The following is a 27538-nucleotide window of genomic DNA, read 5'->3' on the forward strand; positions in this document are numbered from 1 at the left end:
GCTAGTGGACATTCGCTGGCTGTCATTTAGCTATACCTACATTTTACCAGAATTCAGGACCCTCCCGTAATCCTAATCTTGTAGCCTGCACTTAAGTCTTACAAAGCCATTTTCAGTCCCTGAACAGGAAGGGGATCAGTTTTAGGGAGGGACTATTATCATCCTTGCTTTAAAGTTAAACTATAAACTAAATTCCTTGCCTACACCTAAGAATGAGTGAGGGCAGCCCACCTGCAGGGCTAGAAGCCAAGATGGAGTCCACCATGTCAAGCTTCTCTTGCTGTCATATTCTTTGCAAAGGCAGTTTCAAAACATTGGTATTTGGAGGTCCACCTACCAAAAAGGTGACTTGAGGTCCAATCCCCCTAGATGGTAGTTCCCCACCCAACAGGCCTCTTCTATGCATATGAGCCTCTGGTCCATTTCTTAATGCTTTGCAATTAAATATGACCAGTGATAGGAGAAACTCCTGTTTTCCCTCCACTCACACACAGAACTTATGGCCAGCAAAGATGTGGGTATTTTTTTTTTTCTGCAACGACCAATTCTCCAGTTTTCTGAGAGCACCAATTTGGTGCCTTACAATTTAACTCAATTCTGACAGTATCCACCTGGAGATCGTGTCAGATCCCACAGGCCAAGGGCTCAGATCCCTTACTTCAGATGCTAAACACCAGTCTAGGTTGTTAGCTGGGCTTCTGACCATCTGGCTGTAGATCAGGGGTTCCCACGACCCCCTCTTCGGGTTCAGTTATTTCCTAGAATGGCTCACAGAACTCAGGAAAACCATCTACTTGCAAAATTACCACTTTATCATAAAAGGATACAACTCAGGAACAGCCAGATGGAAGAGATGCATTGGGCAGTTATAGGGAAAGAGGCATGGAGCTTCCATTTCCTCTCCAGGTCTGCTGCCCTTCCAAGCACCTCTGTGTGTTCACCAACCTGGAAACTCATCAGATCTTGTTGAGTTTTTAGACGGCTTAATATCCAGCCTCTTTCCAGCCCCCTCCAGGAGGTGAGTGGATGGGGTTGATAGTTCTAGCCTTCTAATCACTTGGTCTTTCTGGTGACTGTGACCAGCCCACCCTGAGACTATCTAGGGGCCTACCTTAAGTCACCTTATTAGCATAAGCTCAGGTGTGAACAAAAGGGGCTCATTATGAATAAACAAAGACACTCCTATTCCTCAGTTAATTCCAGGCGTTTGGGAAGCTCTGTGCCACCAGACACAAAGACAAAATATGTTTTGTATTATACCACAACTGGATAGCTCTAATTCCTTAGACTTTTGAGGCTATGCCTTCAGTATGAAAGATAAAGACTGAAAAACTAATTTGGAGATAACAGAAACAATGCAGAGATCACAAGGAAACATAAAACAAAAGCAACAATGAAAATGATGAATATCCTCCGAGGGAGAAGAAGAGGATGCTATCAATAATGAAAAGGCACAGTCAGATTAAGAAGGAGCTCTTGGAAATCAAAAACAAGATACCTAGAATAAAACAGTAGAGGATGAAAAGATGAAGTTGAGGAAATCTCTTAAAAATAGAATAAAAGACATGTAGATGCAAAATGTGAGAAAAGAAGGTAAGGAAATGAGAATATGAATCCAGTAGGATCTACTGCTGACTGGTCCGCATTCCAGAAAGAAAGAGAAAATGGAGCTTAAAAAGCACAAAAGTGAGGCTGAGCATGGTGGCTCACACCTGTAATCCCAGCACTTTGGGAGGCCAAGGTGGGCAGATCACCTGAGGTCAGGAGTTCGAGACCAGCCTGGCCAACATGGCACAACCGCGTCTCTATTAAAAATACAGAAATTAGCCCAGCATGGTGATGGGCACCTGTAATCCCAGCTACTCAGGAGGCTGAGGCAGGAGAATCACTTGAACTCGGGAGGCGGAGGTTGCAGTGAGCCAAGATCGCGCCACCCTACTCCAGTCTGGGCGACAGAGAGGGACTCGGTCTCAAAAAAAAGTGCAAAAGTGATACAATAAAAACTTTCCCAAACTGAAGTACCTGCATTTTCAAGACTGGGAAGGCCCCCTAAGTGCCAGCCCACTATATAAAAAAGGAACCGTTGCCAAGATACATCAGCATGAAATTGTAGAATGCCATCGTTAGAGCTTCCAGAAAGGGGGAAATAGTTTGGCAGAAGTGCTTCAAAGGTCTCCCCAGCAATAGAACAAGGCTTTTAAGTTCCCAAGTTTCAAGCTTTCAAAGTTCTGAGGAAAAATAATATTAAACCTGGAATTTTCTATACTCACATTCACTCAATGATGACTCATAGAATAAAGATGTTTTCAGACTTGTACTCTTCCTTAGGAAGCAGTTGAAGATTGGCTAGGAAAAGTAGGGGCTGAGGGGGCAGCCAGGATAAACCAAGAAAGAAGATAACGAGATCTGTAAACACCCTTCTGCCTTCACTAGTCCAAAAGGATCTCTAATTATGACCGGAACAGGTCTGTCTTCGTTTCTCAGCTTTAAAGTCAGGTTGGTTGCAAATTAACTGTAAGCCGCCAGGTGCGGTGGCTTACACCTGTAATCCCAGTAATTTTAGGAGGCCAAGGCAGGTGGATAGCATGAGGCCAGGAGTTCGAGACCAGCCTGGCCAACTTGGCAAAAATCCTGTCTCTACTACAACACACAAAAAAATTAGCTGGGCATGGTGGCAGGTGCCTGTAGTCCAAGGTACTTAGGAGACTGAGGCAGGAGAATTGCTTGAACCCAGGAGGTGGAGGTTGCAATGAGCCAGGATCACCCCACTACACTCCAGCCTGGGTAACAGAGCAAGACTCCATCTCAAAAAAAAAAAAAAAAAAGAAAAGAAAAGAAAAGAAAAAGAAAAAAAAATTAACTCTGAGCCACGTCTCCTGGCTGTCACTGTTTGCACTCAGGAGGACCTCACAGCTGGTCTGACATTCCTGACGAGAATTGATTAGGTAATATACAAATCCACGCCCATGGACGGAAGGAAGCAGAAACTTGAGACTGTGTCTCAGTGATCCAGGGTGGAAAGGAGCGCCACCAGGCCTCCCGCACTCCTGAATATAAATCTGCCTTGACAGCACATCTGGCCACAGAAGATCGGGCACTGTAGGTGGCCAGTTCCACATGCTAAGTGCAAAGTCTGCTGATTGAACAAGTGGTGTCTCCTGCCGCCCAAGTTCACCCATCAATCTCCCTCACGCTTAGCCTCCCCAGAGCTCTGGGATGCCTTCCAAGCAGGAGCAGTTGTCGAGAGTAGGCAAGCTTGAGCTACTGTTCTTCCTGCCTGGAGGTGGGAGGCTGGAAGCTTGTTCAACAATTCTATCAGGATTACATAGGATGGAGGTTGGGGGTTTCTCAAGGAAAAGCAGGATGCTGTCACCAAAAGAAGGTAGAGATCCAGAGCCCCCACCCCCACCAACGCACATGCCTCTTTATATAGTGCCAAAATATTTACACACACAGAAGGGTGGTATAAGAACAGACCTGGTATTTATTTATCCTTACAATTTTTCATCCATGTGTCGTAGAATAGTCATGTTCAGTGATGAAGGGGACTTGGGAGATTATTATTATTATTATTTGTGAGACGGAGTCTTGCTCTGTCACCAGGCTGGAGTGCAGTGGCGTGATCTCGGCTCACTGCAACCTCCGCCTCCCGGGTTCAAGTGATTCTCCTGCCTCATCCTCCCCAGTAGGATTAAAGGTGCCTGCCACCACGCCTGGCTAATTTTTGTATTGTTAGTAGAGATGGGATTTCACCATGTTAGCCAGGATGGTCTCGATCTCCTGACCTCGTGATCCGCCGCCTCAGCCTCCCAGAATGCTGGGATTACAGGTGTGAGCCACTGCGCATGGCTGGGAGATTATTTAGTTTACCCCAATGTGCCCACTTTACACATCAAGAAACTGGGATGACCGGTCTGAGGTGCCACAGCTAGGTCATGGTAGAGACAGGACCGGAAACGGGTTTCTTGACTGCAGTCTGAGGCCCATCTCACTATAGCACTCTGCCTTACTCATCAACAAATGTTTGTATGTTGATTGAAAGCACATGGTCGTCTTGCATGGTTACCCTTTCCTTTTATAATCTTACGGGTACAATTAAATTGCTTAGGTATCTTTGTATAGGTCATATCTAACCCTCGACTTTAGATTCTAAATTATCCACATACTCTCTACTTGGGTGGGGAGTGGGAGTGAAGAGGGATGTGTGCTCCCAACAAGGGTTTCTGTCCTCCTCTGGCTGTGTGCTACCTGAGCTTTCTACGATATTGACCACTGGGCAGAGCTCCCTGTGGGAGGCCAGGGAGATAATAGTGGTTCTAGATTCCTAGGACTTTGCGTTCAAATGGGGACTTGGAATAAAAATGCATCAAGATAGTGTTTACATCCTGGCTAACACAGTGAAACCCCGTCTCTACTAAAAATACAAAAAAATTAGCCGGGTGTGGCGGCGGGCGCCTGTAGTCCCAGCTACTCGGGAGGCTGAGGCAGGAGAATGGCGTGAACCCAGGAGGCAGAGCTTGCAGTAAGCGGAGATCACACCACTGCACTCTGGCCTGAGCAACAGAGCTAGACTCCATCTCAAAAAAAAAAAAAAAGATAGTGTTTACAAAGAAATGTAGAAACAGGTTTAACAGCTCTGGCATAAACGTGGGGTATTTATGTGTAAGAGTTTGTCTTGTGTGGAAAGTTGGTAAGAATGGGATATGACTGATGAGGGCTAATAGGAAAGCATCTGACCCGAAAGCAAGAATAGCTGAATTCTGCCCTCACCTGGATGTACCTGCTTCCCTTCAAGGCCATCCAGGGAGAGTTAGGCCTAGGGGATGAAGGGAGACTAGTCCTTTATTCTGCCGAATACTGATCAAGAGGATCTGCTTTGTGCCACATGTGAGATGCAAGTCAGAGAAAGCAAATGTGATCTGCCCTCCAGGAGCTGAGAACCTGGCTGGAGCGGAGTCATCTCTCAGTGGGACTATTTTGAAGTGGTTGAAAGGAGAACCCTGGAAGGATCCTCTCTTTAGAGGCTTTAAATCCTTCATGCCATGAGAGAAGAGGCATACTATAACTACATAGAGCTCAATGGTCCACACAGCCTTCCCCCACTTTCCCTAGAGTAACCTGTTTGGGCCTCAGGCAGCTCCTTTGTACCTCGTGCGTGTGGCATTTCATGCCTAAAGCAGGCGGTGCAGATTCTGGGAAAGGTTTGGGTTTGTGCATTGTTTTATGTAGAGACAGGGACACAGCCGGCAGAGTCTGCCTTTGGCGTCATTTACCAAGCCCCTGGCTGGCCACAGGCTGGATGAAGCGTGCGGCCCTATGGCAGCACCACGGGCCCAGCAGTCGGTAAGCATTTCCTGGCAGCGCCAGAGGGATGGGGCTGCACTAGAGATTCACAACAAGGGCAGGAGGCCCGGGGACCCAAATGCCTCAGAGGTGCATATCCGTGGAGTTTAAAGCAGCGCACTGAGGATTGAGATTTAATCTTCTGTTTGGGAAACCAAATCCCGTCTTTGTATTCTGCAAACAAGAAAGCAGGACGTTCCGTTTTTGTTTGATAGAAAGGACGGTGGGTTTAACAGGGCCAAGAATCACAAGGCTGCATGCTTGCCCTTGAAGATCCGATAGGACAGGCTAGCTGGCTTGTCCCCAGTAGGCAGAGGGACTCCATGGATGTTTCCAGCCTGAGGGTGGCTCCCAGTCGTGTGTGATGGGGACTTTCGATAGTTTTGACACATTCTCTGGGCTCTGAAAATAAAACCAGCTGACAGATAGGGGTAGCCTCTTTTTGTCTCCTGGCTTCCTCGAGGGCACCTACAAAGACCTACTGGTTTACAGTGAGTGGCTCTCTACTGTCCAGCAACTACAAATGGCTTTTCCAGTCCCTATTCCCCACCAGGCCCCATACACATGCCTCCCTTAGTATTGCGTTCTCTCCCTTCCCTTCCCCACTCAAATTAAGCCATGTGATTTTCTTTTCTTTTCTTTTCTTTTTTTTGAGATGGAGTTTCACTCTTGTGGTCCAGACTGGAATGTGATGCTGTGATCTCGGCTCATTGCAACCTCTGCCTCCTAGATTCAAGGAATTCTCCTGCCTCAGCCTCCCAAGTAGCTGGGATTACAGGTGCCCACCCAGCTGATTTTTGTGTTTTTAGTAGAGACAGGGTTTCACCGCATTGGTCAGGCTGGTCTCAAACTCCTGACCTCGGGTGATCCACCTGCCTCAGCCTCCCAAAGTGTTAGGATTACAGGCGTGCACCACCGCGTCTGGCCACCCATATGATTTTCAAGACAAGGTTCATCCCTGGGACCTGCAGGCCTTCTCTTTGGCCACAAGAAGTGGAATCAATCTGCCCTCACCTCCTTCCTGGGCTGTGGAATATTTCATTGCCAAGAAACATGTCCGGGTGCACATCCCACCCAGGCTTTGCCGTACCCCGGAGATATCACACAGGGAAGCCAGATTCAGAGACGGTGGGATTCAGTCCCTTAATCCCCTTAATCAGAGCTGCACTGCATCGAACCTTCTGTAGGCCAGGGGATGTCTACCTCTTGCCGTCTTCACAGTGATTCTACGGAACTGTTATTCTCGTTTGACAGATGACTTGGTATATTTTTGAGTTGTTTTAGTCTAAATGTACTGCAACCCTATTATAGCGTGTCTTATCTATGTCATAAAGTTTTAAAGTGTTTTTATTGTTTTAAACAACTTTATTGAGGCATAATTGACATACCATAAAATCTACCAGTTTTTATGTACGATTTTATGATTTTTAGTAAATTTATAGAGTTGTGCAGATATTTCCATAATCCAATTATAGAACTTTTATCACCCCAAAAGATCCCTTGTTCCTCATAGATATACAGAGTAAATTTTTCTTTTTTAAAATGCCATCCTGAAGACAATATACATAGTAAATTTTTAAACAGCTTTGTTGATTTAATTCACATACCATACAATTCAACCATTTACAATGTGCAATTCTATGGCTTTTAGTATATTCAAAATTGTGCAGCCATCACCACAATCAATTTAAGAATATTTCATTGCCCGGCTGGGCGTGGTGGCTCACGCCTGTAATCCCAGCGATTTGGGAGGCCGAGGCGGGAGGATCACTTGAAGTCAGGAGTTCAAGACCAAATTGGCCAACCTGGTGAAACCCTGTCTCTACTAAAACAAAAAATACAAAAGTTAGCCAGGCGTCGTGGTGCATGCCTATAGTCCCAGATACTCAGGAGGCTGAGGCAGGAGAGTCACTTGAACCCAGGAGGCAGAGGTTGCAGTGAGCCAAGATTGTGCCCCTGCACTCCAGCATGGGCGACAGAATGAGACTCCATCTCAAAAAAAGAAAAGGAAAAAGAATATTTCATTGCCACCAAAACAAATCCTGCACCCCTTAGCCAGCATCCCCCAACCCCATTCCCTCTCAAGCCCTAGGCAGCCACTAATCTACTTTCTGTTTCTCTAGATCTGCCTCTTCTGGACATTTCATATCAATAAAATCATGTCCTCTGTGGGCTTTTGTGTCTGGCTTCTTTCAGTTAGCCTAGTGTTATCAAGGTATACCTGTGTTGTAGCATGTATCATTTTAAGCATATTTGAATGACATGAGAGAAATATACTGATAATTATGGTACCTCACTTTTCTACCTTTTTCATTATGTCAAATTCTAAGCGGTCCATTTCATTAATAGAACTGACTTGGAGCATCTTCCCTTTCCCTGAACTCTGTTTTCTCCCTCTCAATTCTCTATTTGCACACAGCCTGCTGCCTTTTGAGTCATCACCCTCTGCCTCTCTCCTTAGTTTACCCACAACCTCTAGTCCCCTGCCATTTAAAGAAAATGGTTTTACTGAAGGTGTCCAGTGACCCCCCCACCTGCCAAGTCTCTTGGCTGCTTTAATATTCTTCTAAGTCGGCCGGGCACGATGGCTCACGACTGTAATCCTAGCACTTTGGGAGGCTGAGGCAGGCGGATCACCTAAGGTTAGGAGTTCAAGACCAGCCTGGCCAACACGGTGAAACCCCTTCTCTACTAAAAATACAAAAATTAGCTGGACATGGTGGTGGGCACCTGTAATCTCAGCTACTCAGGAAGCTGAAGCAGGAGAATTGCTTGAACCTGGGAGGCAGAGGTTGCAGTGAGCCAAGATTGCACCACTGTACTCCAGCCTGGGTGACATGGCAAGACTCCATCTCAAAAAAACAAACAAACAAACAAAATTCTTCTAAGTTTCCTGGTCCTTGTGAAGCATTTTATGTAGTTTGGACCTTCTTTGCATTTCTGGAACTCCCTCCACCTATGGCTTCCACTTTGAAGTATCCTTGGTATTCCTCCTGCCTCAGGCATGGAGGTCCTCTCACTCCTGCCTCCTTGCATGTGTCTGCGCTCTCTCTCACATAGACATGTATTGGGGGAACCTGCCCCCAATACTTCAACGTAGGTTCGTTCTATTTTCCATAAGTGTCGGCCGGCTGAGAAACAAAGAGAGACAGTACAAAGAGAGGAATTTTACAGCTGGGCTGCTGGGGGTGACATCACATATCAGTAGGACCGTGATGCCCACCTGAGTCTTAGACCAGCAAGTTTTTATTAAGGGTTTCAAAAGCGGAGGGGGTGTAAGAACAGGGAGTAGGTACAAAGATCACATGCTTCAAAGGGCAAACAGCAGAACCACTGATAAGGGTCCAACAAAGATCACAGGGCAAAGGGCAAAAACAGAACCACTGATAAGGGTCTATGTTCAGCGGTGCACATATTGTCTTGATAAACATCTTAAACAACAGAAAACAGTGTTCGAGAGCAGAGAAGCAGTCTGACCACAAATTTACCAGGGCAGTTGTTCCCCACCCTAGTAAGCCTGAGGGTACTGCAGGAGACCAGGCCGTATCTCAGTCCTTATCTCAACTGCATAAGACAGACACTCCCAGAGCGGCCATTTATAGATCTCCCCCTAGGAATGCATTCCTTTCCCAGGGTATTAATATTAATATTCCTTGCTAGGAAAAGAATTTAGCGATATCTTCCCTACTTGCATGTCTGTTCATAGGCTCTCTGCAAGAAGAAAAATATGACTTTTTTTGCCCAACCCCACATGCAGTCAGACCTTATGGTTGTCTTCCCTTGTTTCCTAAAAATCGCTGTTATTCTGTTCTTTTTCAAGGTGCCCTGATTTCATATTGTTCAAACAGACATGTTTTACAATCAGTTTGTACAGTTAACACAATTATCACAGTGGTCCCGAGGTGAAATACATCCTCAGCTTACAAAGATAACAGGATTAAGAGATTAAAGTAAAGGCAGGCATAAGAAATTATAAAAGTATTATTTGGGAACTGATAAATGCCCATGAAATCTTCACAATTTATGTTCCTCTGCCACAGCTCCAGCTGGTCCCTCCGTTCCCGGTCTCTGACTTCCTGCAACAGACATGCATGCACCCATACATGTGCACACTCACAGACACACTCACATCCAAGTGCGCAAGTCAAAGCCTCGCCAGCTCCTCTCCCCTCCTCCACCAACCCATGGTCCTCCTCTTCTCCCTAGCTTTGGCCTTCTTGTGCCCTCTCAGATTTTCAACTCTTTTCTCAATTCTCTACATCTGGGCCTGCTTTCCTTCCCAAAGATGCCACTCATGATTTTCCTCCCCCAGCTAGATGCTGACAGTTTGTTCTGGACTAAATGCTTGTGTCCCTCACCCATTCATATTGTGAAGCCTTAGCCCCCAGTGTGATGGTATTTGGAGAAGGGGCCTTTGGGAGGCGATTAGGTTTAGATGAGGTGAGGAGGGTGGGGCCCCCTTGGTGAGATTAGTGTTCTTATAAGAAGTGGGAGAGGCTGGGTGTGGTGGCTCATGCCTGTAATCCCAGCACTTTGGGAAGCCAAGGTGGGTGGATCACCTGAGGTCAGAATTTCAAGACCAGCCTGACCAACATGGTGAAACCCCTGTGTGGAGGTGGGTGCCTGTAATCCCAGCTACTCGGGAGGCTGAGGTGGGAGAATTGCTTGAACCTGGAAGGCAGAGGTTGCAGTGAGCTGAGATCGTGCCATTGCACTTCAGCCTGGGCAACAGAGTGAGACTCCATCTCAGAAAAAAAAAAAAAAAAAAAGAAGTGGAAGAGACCAGAGCTCAATCTCTCTCTCTGTTCACCATGTGAGGACACAGTGGAAGGTGGCTCTCTGCAAGCCTGAAGATTACTCACCAAGAACATGACCATGCTGGCACGCTGAGCTCAGACTTCCAGCCTCCAGAACCGCTCTACACATTTCTGTCATTTCAGCCCCTCCGTCTATGGTACTTTGTTATAACAGCTTGAGCAGACTAAGACACATTTCAATATACTGGGGCATTTCACACTCAACACACATAACCTGAAGTTGCCTCCTCTCCTCCCCACCAGTAACCCTACTTCTCTTAGTGATACACCCATCTCCCTGTGCCCAAACGGGAAGGCTCAGCATCATTCCAGCCCTCTCCTTCCAACATCTGCACTCACTAAGTCTGTGGTCACACCTGTCCTTTCTCCTTTTCTCATCACTCCCATGAGTGCATGAGAGAGAAACCAAGAGCAAGACATAGCCTCCCTGGGTGATAGGAAATGTACTCCTAGGCTGCCAGATGCTAGATGCAAACTCCTTCTTCTAGACTTCCCCTTCAGCCTCATGGGTCAGTGCACCCCAGCACGAAGCATCCCCCAGAGGCAGCATTAGGAAGTGGTTATGAGCACATTGGATTAAAGGATCTGGGTCCAGGTTCTGGCTGTGCCACCTGTGAGCTTAGATTGGACACTTGATATCCCTAAGCTTCAGCTCCGTCCTCTGCAGAGCCGGGCCACGATGGTGTGCATCCCGTGGGTTAGTGGGGTATTAGACAAGGTAGTGCATGTCAAGTGCCTGCCTTGGTAGATGGAGCTGCTGGTATTAGAATGTGTGCACAACAGTCAACTTGCGCCCTCCTCAACCCGTTACTTGGCCCTGTCTTCCATTATTCCCCAGAGCAAATAGAGCCTTCCCTTGTCAGTACCTCATCTTTTAAATTAGCCCTCATCTAATGCTACCTTCTTCTTGCCTGATCATCTTGATGGAAGATGGAAAGAGGAGGAAGGAGAGACACTCAAGTGCCTTTACCTGCCAGTAGTTACTCTATTCCTTATCTTAGTCAGTGTTCTTTTAGTCAGAAAGACAATTATTTTAGTCAGGCTTCCCAAAGTGCTGGGATTACAGGCATGAGCCACCGCACCCAGCCTCTCCCACTTATAAGAACACTAATCTCACCAAGGGGGCCCCACCCTCCTCACCTCATCTAAACCAAATCGCCTCCCAAAGGCCCCTTCTCCAAATACCATCACACTGGGGGCTAAGGCTTCACAATATGAATGGGTGAGGGACACAGTGTGAAACCCCATTTCACAGATGTGGACACTGAGCCCTGCAGAGGCTCCATATTGCCTCCAGCAGTAGAATAGATGGGTTGGCATTCCTCGGGGACATGGCTACTATTATTTATTATTATGAACACTAGCATAGCCTCTTGAGCTGCTTTGGGTGACAGGTATTTGTGCACAAGTCTTAGATCCTCAGCAAGATGGTAAACCCCTTGTAGGTAGATTCTTGTTTTGTGTTAGGCACATTGAACATGGAACAATGTGTGAGATACACGCTCCTCACACACAGGCACTTTCAAGCTACAACACTGTTGCAGAAATCATGAAGTTCAAGCTCTGACTCCCTCAGGAAAGTTCAGGGACGACCCCATCCTAGGGACAGCTCCCTTCTGACACATGCTGTACACATCACTTCTTTGGCACCTGCCACCTTGTATTACATCCTCGGTCATCGTTTTTTCTGTGTATTATGCCCACAGGTAACTTTGAAAATCAGGGCTGGGTTGTCACGTCTTCTTGCATACTTAGCACTTCACGTATCGGGCATGTAGTCAGTGCCAAGTCAGCATCGAATTTGAGGTGGTGATGCTGCTGGATTTGTGTGTCTTTGGTTTGCTCTGGGCACAGTGTGTCCCCTCCAGGGCCTAAGTCTCTTTTTTTCAGCTGCCTGTTGAAACGTGCTTTCTGCTCATGATTCTGTCTTCCCTTTCCCCTCTGTTCTCCTTTGCCACCCGCCCTTCGCCTCACCTGGCATGCCCTGGGCTGTGCCTGCAGGGGCCAAGCTCAGACTGTGGTGTGGTTGATCCTGGAAGCCCAGCTCCACGGGGAGGGTGTATTTCCAAGAATCTGTAGCTGTGGTCTTGGGAATAGGAGCGCAGCAAAAAGTCCTCCTTCTCATGCATACAGAGTGACCCCACCAGCAGAAGGCAGGAAAAACCTACTGGCTGGCTTCCCTGGGTGCTGTTGATGGGAATGTGTGGATTTGAAGCCTGTCGCTACCAAGACGACAATGAGAGAAGCCTCACTTAATAAAGGAGATGTGACTTCCCGGCTCTTCTGTCTCATGTGTTGGAAAATAGGTTTTCTGTTTTACCAGCTGCCTGCTGAGCCAGTCTAAGGAGTTTCCTGCTGCCTGAGGCTCAGCCCAGGGCTTCATCGTCATAACTCAGAGTATGTGAGCTGCAGTCCTAGCAAATGGAGGCTGGTTGGCCTGCTGCTCTGAATTTGTATTTCATTATCTTAGCATTGCACTGTATAAAAATTCTTGCAATTTTGACCTCTTTGTTGTAGTCATTTTCTATATACTATTTCTTTTCCCCTCAGTATTCTTCTCTCTTTCATTTGTTATTTGCTCATTTGCTTATTCATCCAATAAATATCTCTTGAGCCCCTGTTACATACTAAATGATGTGCTATTCATCAAGCATATAGCTTATAATAGTCCTTGCCTTCCTGAAACCTTGGATTTAGAAAGAGAGACTGATAGTACCCTGCAGATTATGCACATAATTGGTTAATTGCCTCTGTGACAAGTAGTAAGAAGCCGAGGCAGATGTGCTATGACCGCTGAGCCACCTCACAGGGAATTTTGAACTCTTCTATTGAGAGGATGGGGTGGTTTTAATATGTCAAGAAATCCCTTAATATCCTCCCTTCAAGAAATAGGGCCTAATTCTCCTTCTCCAGCATGTGCTAGACTTTTCAGTGGTTCACATCTAACAAATAGGAAAAAGCCAAAGTGATGGTGTGCGACCTTGGAGTTGAGGTCAAGTGAAGTCTCTATGGCTTCCATCTTGGTTGCTCTGTTGCTCTATCACTGTCTTGCTCTCCTGCGCTTGCTCTTTCTCACGCGCACACTCTCTGTCTCTCTTGCGCTCTCTCTGTCATTTCTTGCTCTGTGGGAAGCCAGCTGCCATGTTATCAGCAGCCCTGTGTCTTTAAGGCAAACCTATGATGCCAAGGGACTGAAACTCCAAGCCAGCAGCTACACAAGTGAGCTTGGAAGTGAATCCTTCAGCCCCACTCAAGCCTTCTGATGACTACAGCCCGGGCTACTGTCATGACTGAAGCCTCATGACAGACCCCGAGCCAGGGCCACCCAGCTAAGCCCCTCCTGGATTCTGAGTCTCAGAGACTGAGACCATACAGGATTATTGGTATGATCCACCAAATTTGCAGGGATGTTGTTATACGGCAGTAGATTGTTAATACAGGGCATGAGGGAGATAAATTATTTGATACTCTACATACCTGAAAATGTTATCATAACTTCACTTTGGGCTGATTACTTGACTGGGGATAGAATCTTCTTTCACAGTCAGAGGTCGTCTCCCCTCAGAATTCTGGTGGCATTCATCCCTCGTATCCAGTGTGGATGCTAATGTTGTGGATGTTGACAGGTCTTGTGCCTTTCTTTCCCCGTCCCTGACCCACAGCAACAGTGTGAGATAGTCAATGTGTGTTGTTTTCAGCTGCTAAATGTTGGGTACCTTATTATACAGCAATAGATAATTAATTCAGAGGGGCAGAGAGGAGGCACTTGCTGGAGGAAATGAAAGTCACCCTGGGACCTGAAGGAAGAGAATAAATTGGCCAGGTGAAGAGATGGGAAGAGGGAGGAGAGTACGCCAGGCCAAGGGCACAGCACACACAGAGCCCTGCACGAGGAAGGTGCTGATGAGATGCAGGAAAAGAAGGGAGGACTGGGCAGCTTGAGTGCAGAGAAGGAGGGAGCAGGGAGTGGTTTGGACACAGCTGGGGATGTAGGCAGAGGACAGGACACCGGGGCCTTGGGGACCATGATAAGCACTTAGCACTTCATCTTTAGAGTGATGAGAAGAAATGAAGGCTTCAGTCAGGGGAACAGTATTATTAGATTTTCTCACTCAATTAGAAAAATGATTGCCTGGGATCCAACAGAAGGACTGTGGAGTCAGTGTGAGTCCTCACCGTGCTCGCTGGCTTGGTGGGGGCTGGTTGCCTCTGCTGTGTTCTCCAAGGCTCTGCTGCCTTTTCTCCGGCAAGCTGCTGTCTTATGATGGGTGATTTGTACTCATGGACCATGCGATGGTGATGAGCAGGAGCTTCTGAATTTCCTTTCTGGTGAGAGCAGGTGCTGGGACCCATTGTGAGCTGTGTACAGTGACTTTTCCCAGGTGTTCCCGTCAGCTCCAAGGTGCAAAATCTCATTTTCTCAGGATGGGTAAAGCGTCTCTCAGGAGAATGCCACAAACCTCAGGCACAGCCTGATGCTAACAATGGCCTAGGTTTTGAAGGCTGTTATTACAGTTAGAGGCAGGACTGAGGGTCCCTCCAGCTTTCTTGCAGCCTGAAGACTCTTTGTCCTTCCCTGTGTACTGGCTGGTGTGGTATCAGCTGTGTCATTTGTAACCCAGCCTTGCTGTGAAGGGGGAGAAAGGATACAGGAGTCAGGTTCTGCAACTGCCAAGGTACACCCCCCTGGCCTTAATCTCAGAGAAGCAAAATTTGTTGATCATTGTTGTTCATTTCCTTTCTGGGCACTGTATTCCATTAATTCAGATAGAACGATGTGCACATCAAGAGGCATTTTCCAGACTGGGTGTGGCAGCTCATGCCTGTAATCCCAACACTTTGGGGGGCTGAGGCAGGAGTATTGCTTGAGGCCAGGAGTTTGAGACCAGCCTGGGTAACATAGCGAGACCCCACCTCTATGTTTAAAAAAAAATTTTAAAAAAGAAGCATTTCCCACTTAAAAGCTAGAAATCTGGTACCCTTAGTCCTTTTCCTCCCCGTCTATTTCTCTATTCCACACAATCCAATCTGCCATCACATGTTATACATTGTATGAAAGAAATAAAGCTCTCCCTTTCAAACATAAACACCTTAGGGTACCAGGCAATTCATGTAAACACAGCAAGTCAGCTAATAAAAGACAATAGGGAGGGGTGGGGTCTGGGGCTAACTGGAGAATGCTTTCCCAACTATAGGACTTAAGATGTGCCAGCCAAAACCTGTCTGTCACCCTTGTTGCGTGGCACCCTGGGAATCTGTGACCCCGCCTCTCTTCTTTGATCATCCTGTTTCTCTGTCTCAGGCTGTACAGTAGCCTTTGTCTGGTGCTTTGCCATAAGCCCATCCTCATTCTAGCTTTTCCCACACCGTCCCCCAGAATTATCTTCCTAAAAAGGCAAATCTGCTCCTCACTCCCTGACTTACAGGCCTCTGTTGACTCACCAGAGCCTCCAGGATGCAGTCCAAACACCTTGGGAATGAAAAAAGCCTTTTGTAATTTGCCCAAAATGCTCTGTTTGTATTTTTGTCCCTCGCCCCCACCCCGCCCGCAGTGGGGAGCATCCTGAGCCTTGTTTTGATGTTATCTTTGTGTGTCTGGTCCTAACATAGTCTCTGCAGAAAGAGTCAGTGCCATTTGCTAGTGAATGAATGTGTTTGTGCATGCTCTGCACAATGGGCCATGTTTATATCCTTATTAATTTCCAGTGGAGTGTGTGGAGGAGCTGGTGAAGGAGATGCAACCCCCATATAAAGGAGCATTTAAGTCGGTGGAGGAAGACCTCTGACCTTAACCTCCCACAGCCTCCGTGACCTGGCCTGCTGCTTTTCCAGGTGCATATTGACCCAGGAGGGATCACGGCAATTCTTACCGAGGTGTGCAGTGTGCCTTGATTAAAGACAGTGGGAGACAGGATAGAACTGTGGTTTAAAACTAGAGCATGGACTCTGGAGCACAGGAGCTTGGATTCAAATGCTGGCTCTATCACCTCCTCTCTTATACTTTGTAAGGCCTGAAATTTCATGTGCTTCCTTGACACCTTTGAGCCTCATAAAACCTCAAAGACTTAGCTGTGAGTTCCCTGGCTCTGCCTAGATTTCTTCCCACCCAGTAGGAAAGGCTCCCCACTTAGGTAGTTCCACAGCAGCCAGACCAACTACACCCAGCCCAGTCCTCAACTTTCTAGTTCTACCTCCCTGCCTGCCAGCAGAGTTCTTCAAACAAGCCAGTCACATCCTCCTGTGGCAACCAAGGGTCACCTCACCCTTTTGTCACTACAGAACCTGCCTTGCACAGCCCCTTCTGGTTCACTGTGTGCAACCTTTGAGTGGCCCCACGTGGCCTGTGATGTTCTCCTCTTCTGAGTTATGTCACTAGTCTGTGCAGCATTGCTTGTCATAGGTTCAGCTGTCTCACACTATTTTCATACTATTTAAGGTGAGGGATCTCTCCCTTACCACTGCAGTGACTAAAGGGGGTCAGAACAACCTGTGAAAATGGCCTAACCCTCTGTGCCTCGGTTTTCTTCTCTGACAAATGAGAAGTTATCATACTACCTGTGTTAGTCTATTCTCATGCTACCATAAAGAACTGCCTGAGACTGGGTTATTTATAAAGGAAAGAGGTTTAATTGACTCACAGATCCGCAGGGCTGGGGAGGCCTCAGGAAACTTACAATCATGGTGGAAGGGGAAGCCAACACGTCCTTCTTCACATGGCAGCAGGAGAGAGAAGTGCCGGGCAAAAGGGGGAAAAGCCCCTTATAAAACCACCAGATCTTGTGAGAACTCACTTGCTATCATGAAAACAGCATGGGGGGACTGTCTCCATGATCTAATCACCTTTCACGAGCTCCCTACCCCAACACATGGGGATTACAATTTGGATTACAATTCAAGATGAGATTTGGGTGGGGACACAGAGCCACACTGTTATCAGTACCTTTATCACAGGTTTGCCATGAGCATTGAATGAAATAATGTCTATAAAGACTTAAAACAGTGCCTACACACAGGAAGCACTGTGGAAGTATTTGCGATTGTAATTTGCTATTTTTGTCTTAGTGCAGTGGCTCTCAAACTTTTTCCTTTGTTTGTTTGTTTTGAGATGGAGTTTCTATCTGTCACCCAGTCTGGAGTGCAGTGACACCATCTCAGCTCACTGCAATCTCTGCCTCCCAGGTTCAAGCGATTCTCCTGCCTCAGCCTCCTGAGTAGCTGGGACATGGTGTGCACCACCACGCTTGGCTAATTTTTGTATTTTTGTAGAGACACAGTTTCACCATGTTGGCCAGGCTGGTCTCAAACTCCCAACCTCAAGCAATCTGCCCACCTCGGCCTCCCGAGGTGTTGGGAATCCAGGCATGAGCCACTGTTCCCAGCAGGGTTCTCAAGCTTAACATGCATCAGAATCACCTGGAGAACTTTGCTGTGTCCCACCCTGAGAATGTCTAATTTAGTAGGTCTGAAATGGGACCTGAGAATTAGTATTTCTAAGTCCTTAGGCAATGCCAATGCTGCTGATCTGAGGACTCCACTTTGAGGACCACTGGCTTCATGTAAATATCTGCAAGTGAGGGAGCTGGGGATTTGTCCTCAACGTGGCTAAGTTGCTACATGGATTGGCCTCACCATTTGCCTTGAAGCTTTCCTTCTTCCTTCTGCTCAGGGTCCCACTAACTGTGCGTGTAATTGTGATACAAATTCAAGAAATTCATTGTTTTTGGCTGGGTGTGGTGGCTCACACCTGTAATCCCAGCACTTTGGGAGGCTGAGGCGGTCGGATCACTTGAGGTCAAGAGTTCGAGACCAGCCTGGCCAACATGGTGAAACCCATCTCTACTAAAAAATACAAAAATGAGCTGGGTGTGGTGGCACATGCCTGTAATCCCAGCTACTCAGGAGGCTGAGGCAAGAGAATTGCTTGAACTCAGGAGGCAGAGGTTGCAGTGAGCTAAGATTGTACCACTGCACTCCAGCCTGGGTGACAAAGCAAGGCTCTGTCTCAAAAAAAAAAAAAAAGACATTCATTGTTTTCTTTGAAAGATGGGTTATCTTATCTTCCCATTCCTTGGAGAAGCAGCTTCAGGTCTGTCCATGGTGTGAAGAATATCCTGGCCAGAGAAAACCGTCTGGTGTCTTTGTATTCCAGGAGGGTGTGGTTTTGTTGTTCCAGATCAGCACTGCCTATTCCTCACCATGTTCTGTTTATCCAGGTCACATGGTTTGTATTTCACATGTTTGTTTGTGGGCAACCAGGATGGATTCTTTCTCACAACCAGAAACCCCCTGGGATGACCCCCCAGCCTGGCTCTCCTGGGGACACAGGAAATTGGCCACTAAATGATGCCACCTATGCTAGTCTTTTGGAAGACAAAAATAAATGGATAATCTGCCCACCCGGCTTGTTATCCTCAGCTCTCCTATAATGTGGCAGCAGATAAGTAGCCTCCCTTGCATACAGTGCTGCTACTTTATGTCTTTGAATCCTGCGGGGTTGAACGGATTTGAGCTTTCATAGCATTCTGGCATCCCTGATTTCCCTCAGCTCAATCTTTGGCACTGCGGGAGAAGTCAGAAAAACTCAGTTAAATTCCCTGCCCAAGCATCTCCACGTTTGCCCGACCAGATATGGAAGGTGAAACTTGGCCATGTTCCTGAATTATTCATTCAGATGGCAGGAGGCCCATAGGTACCCACAGATCTTTCTTCTATCTTCAGTAAGGCCTGACTCTCGGCCTGGATATTGATGCCTGGATTTCATCCGCCCCAGGGAATGAGGTTCTATATAATAAAGAACGCTTATAATGAAAAGGTTCTTTCTTATAACTAATTCAGAGGCTTCAGAGGAAGTGTGGCCTTTAATCAGGTTGTTGTTCTATGTTTCCAAATATCAGTCTGCCCTACACAGTGGGTGACCAATAAGTGTTTGCTGAAGTGAACCGAAGGGTGGAATCAGAGCTGTGGCTATTGTCTTCCGAGTTATAGTCCTGTTCCCAGGGATGTTTCTTACCTGGGCGACAGTTTACCTGCTTTCACAGCCAATTACAAAACCATTCTTCATTTCATGTGCCCTTTGCCCTAACAAGTACTCCTTTGACTTGAATTTTGAGGTGGCCTCCATTGTTCTTCTCCATGATACCACGTCACAGTGCATGTGCTAAGTTAACAAATATATCGAGATTGTTTGGCCACAGGGTAAATATTACACTGCAGTCAAAGCCTTTGGGAGGCCTAGGCGGGCGGATCACGAGGTCAGGAGTTTGAGACCAGCCTGGCCAACATGTTGAAACCCCGCCTCTACTACAAATACGAAAATTAGCTGGGCATGGTGGCGTGTGCCTGTAGTCTCAGCTACTCTGGAGCCTGATGCAGGAGAATCGCTTGGACCCGGGAGGCAGAGGTTGCCGTGAGCTGAGATTGCACCACTGCATTCCAACCTGGCGACAGAGTGAGACTCCATCTCAAAAAAAAAAAAAAGACTTTGTCCTGTCTGGTAACTGGGAGAAAAATGAAGTCCTCTAAGAATTTGATGTTCAAATGAGGGTCATAACATAACATTCATGCAGACAAAAGAAAATATGCTATAATGAAATCACTGGCCTTGCCACAGTACATGTCACCTGTGGTCACGCTTCAGTTGCATGGTTTCTGATAGTCACCTCCTTTTACTCCATCCATGCCTCATACTCTCCACTGACCAGTCTTAATACACAGCATCTGATCCCAGCCTTTGGGGTTGGGACCCCCGCCTCTAGTATTGTCCAGGACTTATGTTTAGTTGGGAGAGCATCACCTCTTAAATGTATACCACTGGCTCATGTCATCTCCATCAGTTTTTGGATGGAGCCCGGTGTTTGGCCATTGTAACGAGGGGCCCTCCTGCCTCCCAAAATTATGTGCGTATTATTCTTATACTCCCTTTCCTGGAGACAAGTTATTGATCATGCCTAACCAAAAGGTGGGTTTTGGGGAAGCAGTACAGCAAAGATTGTTGGAAAATTGAAAGAAAGTTCAGCCTGGGACTGCTGCCCGGTGGTGTGACATTGGTCAAATCCCTTGAGCTTTGTTTCCCTCTTCTCTGTCTAAGAAATGGTTAAACACAGCTTCATCTTCAGGAACCCTCTAGATGCTAATGTCACATCATTCTCAGATGAGCAAGATCATTAGAGAAAACTAATAATGCATGGAAACAAGGGGAAATGTTGAACCCAGCTGGGACAGGCAGTGGCAGAGGGCTGTTAGGAGAGCTGGATCCAGCGTGGATGCATAGCAGAGAGGCCAGATGAAGAAATTTCTGGTCGAGGGGTCCAGGATGTATGGAGTAAATACCTGGGCCTAACCAGTGGGGAAAGGATTGGCTTAGGACCCAGAGGATGAAATTAGAGGCTACCTGACTTGTTAAATGCTGGGAAGCAATGATTAATAAATGAAAGGTTACTTGAACTGTGCCTACTTGAGGTGTTAAGGATTCAGTGGTTAATAAAACATGTTGACCCTGCCTTCTTGGGGATTTACAGTCCAGTGAGGAGAAGGACATTCATGAAAGAATTATACAAATAAATGCAAATCTTCAACCCTGATAAATCTACCTACAACAGAGAGGGCCACAGTGCTATGAGAGCTCAAAATAACTGGATGAGCCCAGTAAGGGAGCTCAGGGAAGGAGGGGGACAGTCAGCTGGGGTGAATGTACATCCCAGGAGGAAACAGAATGTATCAGGATGAGGCTTTGGGTTCAGCAGAAATGTGGCTACAAAGGTGAATTTAGCTAGACAAAGTCAGATTTTCTGTGTACTTGGTTTTTGCTACCTTAAAAATGATGTTTACCTCCAAGATTCCATAGACATTTGTTGGCTGAGTATATGATAGACTGAATAGTTAGAAAGAAAAAGTCGAAGAGAGGGAGGAACAACTGTAGAACCCCAATAATTTAAGAGAGGAAAATTCCCTTGAAAGCCGTGGGTTGGCCGGGCAGGTGGCTCACGCCTGTAATCCCAGCACTTTGGGAGGCTGAGGCAGGCGGATCATGAGGTCAGGAGATCGAGACGATCTTGGCTAACACGGTGAAACCCCATCTTTACTAAAAATACAAAAAATTAGCCGGGCATGGTGGCAGGCGCCTGTAGTCCCAGCTACTCAGGAGGCTGAGGCAGGAGAATGGTGTGAACCCAGGAGGCGGAGCTTGCAGTGAGCCAAGATTGCACCACTGCCCTCCAGCCTAGGTGACAGAGCGAGACTCTGTCTCAAAAAAAAAAAAAAAAAAATGCCATGGGTTATGGCAATCAAAGTGACAAATGGTAAAGGCTGATGGCATACTATTTCAGAGCCTCTTAAGATGCATTCATCCGAATAAGCTGATACCAGGTCTGCTGTACTGCATCTTAAAGATATGGGATTGCGGCCAGGCTTGGTGGCTCACACCTGTAATGCCAGTACTTTGGGAGGCTGAGGAAGGCAGATCACCTGAGGTCAGGAGTTCAAGACCAGCCTGACCCACATGGTGAAACCCCGTCTCTACTAAAAATACAAAAATTAGCTGGGCATGGCAGCGGGCACCTGTAATCCCAGCTACCTGGGAGGCTGAGGCAGGAGAATCACTTGAACCCAGGAGGCAGAGTTTGCAGTGAGCCAAGTTTGCACCATTGCACTCCAGCCCGGGTGACAAAAGTGAAACTCCATCTAAAAAAAAAAAACAAAAAAAATAGATATAGGATTGCCTCTCTGCCTAGAGTCTGCCTCTAGGACCCCAGTCCTCAGCATCTCTCACATATCACTGTCCCCAGGACATTACAAGAATCCCTTAATCTCATTACCCATCTAGATGTGCGTCTCACTTCCCGCCCATACAGAAGCAAGAAGTCTAAGACAGATCTAGAAGCTGCTGTGTGAACTCCCTGTCATTGAGGAGTAGCCTGAGTGTCCTTCACTCCTGAAAAACACCCCGGGATCCGTCAGCCTTCCGGAGATCTTCTGCTTTTGTAACAAGCTGAACATTTGGGGGCATGGCAAGGGGTGCTTATTTTGGTATCTAGGACTACTTTCCTGTCTTGATGGAAAGGCAAGATGGGGTGTATAAAATAAGACATGTATGTGGGAGGGTATATTGCACATTTGCCTTTGAAATTGGGTTGTTTACAGTAAGACAGGAAGATAAGTGTAAAATTTTGTTGGCATAGGCTGTGGGTTAATTGTCTGGAAGTGCCAGCATCGAAGACATCTGTAGTTACAGTATTAACTAAGAATAGAACTTTCCATCGACTATTCTGGCACACTCAAATTCTTCACAGAAGTTTTCCATATGTTTGTGGATGGGGAGAGTGATGTTTCCATCAGATTCCAGCTGGGTGCCCAGGCCCTGACTCCTGGTTTCCCATGCAGTCAATTGCTAAAACCCAAGGTTATGCCATAAGGCCTTAGCATATGCTTGCTACCCTATAAAGGTGTCGCTAGCCTCCCTGTTGGTTTCTGATAATTTGGCCCATTGTGATGCAGAGATGTCGGGGAGGGAATCTCATGTGTCAAGGTGAAGAAAATGAATACTCAGCAGCCTGAAGAGTGGGCTTTGGCCAATCAAATTTAATTTTTTTAAAGCATAAACAATCATTTCTAGCCAAGCTAACATATTTTCCTGGTCTGAGGTATTTTTGCATACCTGTATGTGAAATGCATTTAGCGTCTCTGAGTGACAAGAAAGACCGGAAGGACTGAGATACATACTTAACTTACTCTTCAAGCTCTGCAAATCCAATGGGCAGGACGAGAAAAACATGGAATAAAGAAAACGATGTATCCAGCATTTCCGTAATTGTTTCTCCTTAGCTCTTTTCCACCCTCCCGGTGGTGGCCATTTGAAGCCACCACTGAAGCCCTTCCACCTTCCCTTCCTGCATCCTCTCTGATGATCGTGCCCTGGCTTCTCTGAAAGTTTTGAGGGCATCTGGTGGAAGCATCTCCACTCCCCGCCCTCTACCTTTGAGCTCAAGTGACGTCATGAACCATCTTTCAGCCCTGTCTCCCCTTCGGAGACAGAGGAGCCAAATACTGCAGGACTAGTGCCTTCACGTGCTGCTGAGCTCCCTCACCACCTTTCCTCAATGTCTTCTTCCCTCTCTCTCTTTCTCTTTGAAATTTTGTGAGTTATTCTCTCAACTCTTTCTCCGGGTTCTTCCCTTCAGCCTACAAACATCTAGCCATGGAGGAGAGACAGACTGGGAGAGAAGGAAGAGGAAGAAATGAGAGAGGAGAGAAAACCTCCTTGATGGTAATTTCCCTTCTAAGCCCTCATCCTATTTCCTTGCTTCTTTTCATCTCCAAATGTATCAGGCTGTTCTTGCATTGCTATAAAGAAATCCCTGAGACTCGGTAATTTATGAAGAAAAGAGCTTTAGGCCTGTAATCCCAGCACTTTGGGAGGCTGAGGTGGGCGGATCATGAGGTCAGGAGTTTAAGACCAGCCTGACTAATATGGTGAAACTCCGTCTCTACTAAAAATACAAAAATTAGCCAGGCATGGTGGCACGTGCCTGCGTGCCTGTAATCCCAGCTACTCAGGAGACTGAGGCAGGAGAATCGCTTGAAGCTGGGAGGTGGAGGTTGCAGTGAGCCAAGATTGCACCACTGCACTCCAGCCTGGGCGACAGAGCGAGATTCCATCTAAAAAAAAAAAAAGAAAAAGGTTGAATTGGCCCACAGTTCTGCAGGCTTTACAGGAAACATGGTGCTGTTAGCTGCTCAGCTTCTGGGGGGTCTCAGGAAGTTTATAATCATGGCAGAAGGTGAAGGGGGGAGCAGGCATATCACATGGCAAAAGCAAGAGTGAGAAAGAGGGGAGGGGAGGTTCTACACACTTTTAAACAACCAGATCTTGTGAGAACTCACTCACCACAGCACCAAGCCATTAAGGATCCACCCCCAGGATCCAGACACCTCCCACCAGGCCCCACCTCCAGCATTGGGCATTACAATTCAACATGATATTCGAGCAGGGTCAAATATCTGAACTATATCGCCAAAGTTTTCCAAAGCAGTTTGAGGCCCTAGAAAATGCTCTCTGGAGTAATGCTGCACTACATTGACATTCTGGTGTCAAATCCCCTGTCTTCTTAGACATCTTTGCTCTGTTATCTTCCAGCCCCATGCACCCCCCAGCCTTTTTTGTTTTGTTTTGTTTTAGAGACAGAGTCTCTCTCTGTTGCCCAGGCTGGCATATAGTGGTGCCATCTCCGCTCACGGCAACCTATGCCTCCCAGGTTCAAGGGATTCTCCTGCTTCAGACTCTGGAGTAACTGGGATTACAGGCATGCGCCACCACACCCAGCTAATTTTTGTATTTTTAGTAGAGACAGGGTTTCACCGTGTTGGTCAGGCTGGTCTCGAATTCCTGACCTCAAGTGATCTTCCTGTCTTGGCCTCCCAAAGTGCTGGGACTCCAGGCGTGAGCCACCGCACCAGGTCTTTCCAAGTCCTTTCAAGGCTTCATTCATACTTTGTTTGCTTGTACCCCTACCCACAGTTACCCCCTCACATCTTCCAGTTCCCTTTCCCATCTGCTTCTACTTTTCACCCCACCCTGTGACCATGGGCCTGGCTGCCCTGGCTCCTGAAAATTCCTGGCTGAGGGTGTGCTAGGGGGCATGGAGACCCCCCCAGCTCCTCGAAAGTGTCAGCTTTCTCAGTTCCTCTTAATTCTTCAATCCATCCATTGTGACGTGAGCGCCTGTTAATTCTTGACATTCCTGTTCCCTCACCTTTGCAAGTCGCACTCCTGCCTGCGTTTGGAAGCTGATGTAGATCTGATCTGTGGTTTTCCTCTGGACTTGTTTTCCCATCCTGGGCATTCTTACCTGCCCCCATGACTTCACACCATCCATACGCTGATAACTTCCAGATCAATAGCTGTGAGTCAAGCTTCTCTCCTCTGTTCTGGGTCATTTCGCTTGCTGCCCTCCAGCCATCTGGCTGAGGTAGATTCATCTGAATATTCTACAGGCTCCAAACTCAGCATGTTCAGACTTTGAACCTGCATTATTTGCTATCATCTCAATTTCCATTAGTATGAAGCCCTTAGGGCTCAGAAGGGAGGTCCTGGCTGGTGATAGGAAGGTGACCACAGCCACGGGAGGCCTTTTCCAGCACAGCCCTGACTCTGCTCCCTGCCTGGTTGTCTCAGTCTGTTTCAGCTGTTATAACAAAATGCCATATACTGGGTGGCTCTAGACAATAGACATTTATTTCTCACAGTTCTAGAGGCTGGAAACTCCAAGGTCAAGGTGCCAGCAGATTCCGGTTCAGTATCTGGTGAGAATCTGCTTTCTGGTGAGAATCATCTGCTTTCTGGTGAGAATCTGCTTTCTTTTCTTTTCTTTTTTCTTTTCTTTTTTTTTTTTTTTTTTGAGACAGAGTCTCGCACTGTCATCCAGGCTGGAGTGCAGTGGCATGATCTCGGCTCACTGCAATCTCCGCCTCCCGGGTTCAAGTGAGTCTCCTGCCTCAGCCTCCCGAGTAGCTAGTATTACAAATGTGCACCACCCCGCCTGGCTAATTTTTGTATGTTTAAGTAGAGACGGGGTTTTTGCCATGTTGGCCAGGCTGGTCTCAAACTCCTGACCTCAGGTGATCCACCTGTGTTGGCCTCCCAAAGTGCTGAGATTACAGGCATAAGCCAATGAGCCACTGTGCTGGGCCTGCCTTTTTTTTTTTTTTTTTTTTTTTGAGATGGAGTCTTGCTGTGTTGCCCAGGCTGGAGTGCAGTGATGCAACCTCAGCTCACTACAACCTCCATCTCTCAGTTCAAACAGTTCTCCAGCCTCAGCCTCCCAAGTAGCCAGGATTGTAACTGTATGCCACCACACCTGGCTAATTTTTGTATTTTCAGTAGAGACAGGATTTTGCCCTGTTAGCCAGGCTGATCTCAAACTTCAGAGTCTGTCCCTAGAAAGGGCGTGCCAAGGGACTTGGCTAGTGAATCAGTTTCCCGCAGTTCCTGTAACACAGTACTACAAACTGGGTGGCTTAAAACAACAGAGATGCATTGTCTCACAGTTCTGGAGGTGAAAGACCCCACAGCAAGGCGTCTGCAGGATTGGTTCCTTCTGGAGACTCTCAGTGGAGGGAGAATCCTTTCCATGCCCCCTCCCAGCTTCTGGGGGCTGCAGCAAGCCTTGGTGTTCTTGGCTTATAGCTGCATCACTCCAGTCTCTGCCTCTCTCCTCAGATTGTCTTCTCCTCTGGGTGTCTCTATGTCTGCTTCCCCTTCTTTTCTTCTCAGAAGGACTTATCATTGGATTTAAGGTCCATCGTGATCCAGGATGATCTCACCTCAAGATCCTTACCTTAATTATATCTGACAGGAGCCCGTTTCCAAACAAGGTCATATTCACAGGTACAGGGGATTGGGACTTGAATATATATATATGAATATGTATATGTATGTATATAGAGAGGCAGGAAGCAGGGAGGTACAGTTCAACCCACTACAGTGCAGAGGAGTCCTTTTAGAAATAGAATTTTTTTTTTTTGGATGGCGATGGATGGAAAGTGAAGTATTTTCTCAGGATGAAATGTACCGAGAGTCTGTTATTTAAAAATTAAAGCATCTTGCATCCGCTCTTTTTCAAGAACATTAGTAATAGCCATTCCTCTGCCCTTCCTCACCCCAACACAAGCTTGTATTAGAAACAAAATAAGGGCTGGGCACAGTGGCTCACGCCTGTAATCCCAACACTTTGGGAAGCCAAGGTGGGCAGATCACGAGGTCAGGAGATCAAGACCTGGTTAACACAGTGAAACCCCGTCTCTATTAAAAATACAAAAAATTAGCTGGGCGTGGTGGCGGGCACCTGTAATCCCAGCTACTCGGGAGGCTGAGGCAGGAGAATGGCGTGAACCCGGGAGGTGGAGGTTGCAGTGAGCCAAGATCGCGCCAATGCACTCCAGCCTGGGCGACAGAGCGAGACTCCGTCTCAAAAAAAAAAAACACAAGAGAAACAAAATAAGACAAAATGATGGAAATGTCAAAGTATTTCCAAAGAGATGGAAGTGAAGGACAGGTTTTAGTAAAATAAATTCTCTCTCTCCTGAAAGCTCCTGGGAGGAGTTCTCTGAAGCCGGTTTTCTTGACGTGCAAGGAATGGAGCAGAAGAGGAGAGTTTGAGAGGATCGTGGATTCATGGGGCACCGTGACCATGAGAAACACCTGTTGAGTTTCCCAGGTTTTCTCGTGGAACTTATAAATACGACTTTATTTTAAAACGTTCACTTTGGTGATGGTAAAATAAGTGAAGCCCAGGAAAGAGGAGAGAGACCGAAGGTGCCAGACAGTTTGGGGATTAGAGCTCAGGCTGAGGTGATGGGTGTGCACTGTAAAGAAATAAGCTGAT

General features: G+C 46.9%; 1 protein-coding gene across 26 annotated transcripts in view; it reads left to right on the forward strand.

Annotated features, from left to right (window-relative positions):
* The window catches only part of SLC39A11 (solute carrier family 39 member 11), a 467051-nt gene that overhangs the window by 310836 nt on the left and 128677 nt on the right, over positions 1–27538 (forward strand). For 2 of the 26 annotated variants that reach the window (XM_063617456.1, XM_063617455.1), the window contains exon 7: positions 5999–6924. The exons of 23 other annotated variants lie outside the window; for them this stretch is intronic. In XM_063617456.1, coding sequence (XP_063473526.1) covers positions 5999–6210 — 212 coding nt within the window. In that variant the 3' untranslated portion in view covers positions 6211–6924. Of the gene's footprint in view, positions 1–5998; positions 6925–23335; positions 23422–27538 lie in introns of those variants that run through there. One more of the 26 variants, XM_063617451.1, reaches the window with a different exon arrangement.

The sequence above is a fragment of the Symphalangus syndactylus genome, chromosome 14 (genome assembly GCF_028878055.3).
Source record: "Symphalangus syndactylus isolate Jambi chromosome 14, NHGRI_mSymSyn1-v2.1_pri, whole genome shotgun sequence".
In the NCBI taxonomy this organism is placed as follows: domain Eukaryota; kingdom Metazoa; phylum Chordata; class Mammalia; order Primates; family Hylobatidae; genus Symphalangus; species Symphalangus syndactylus.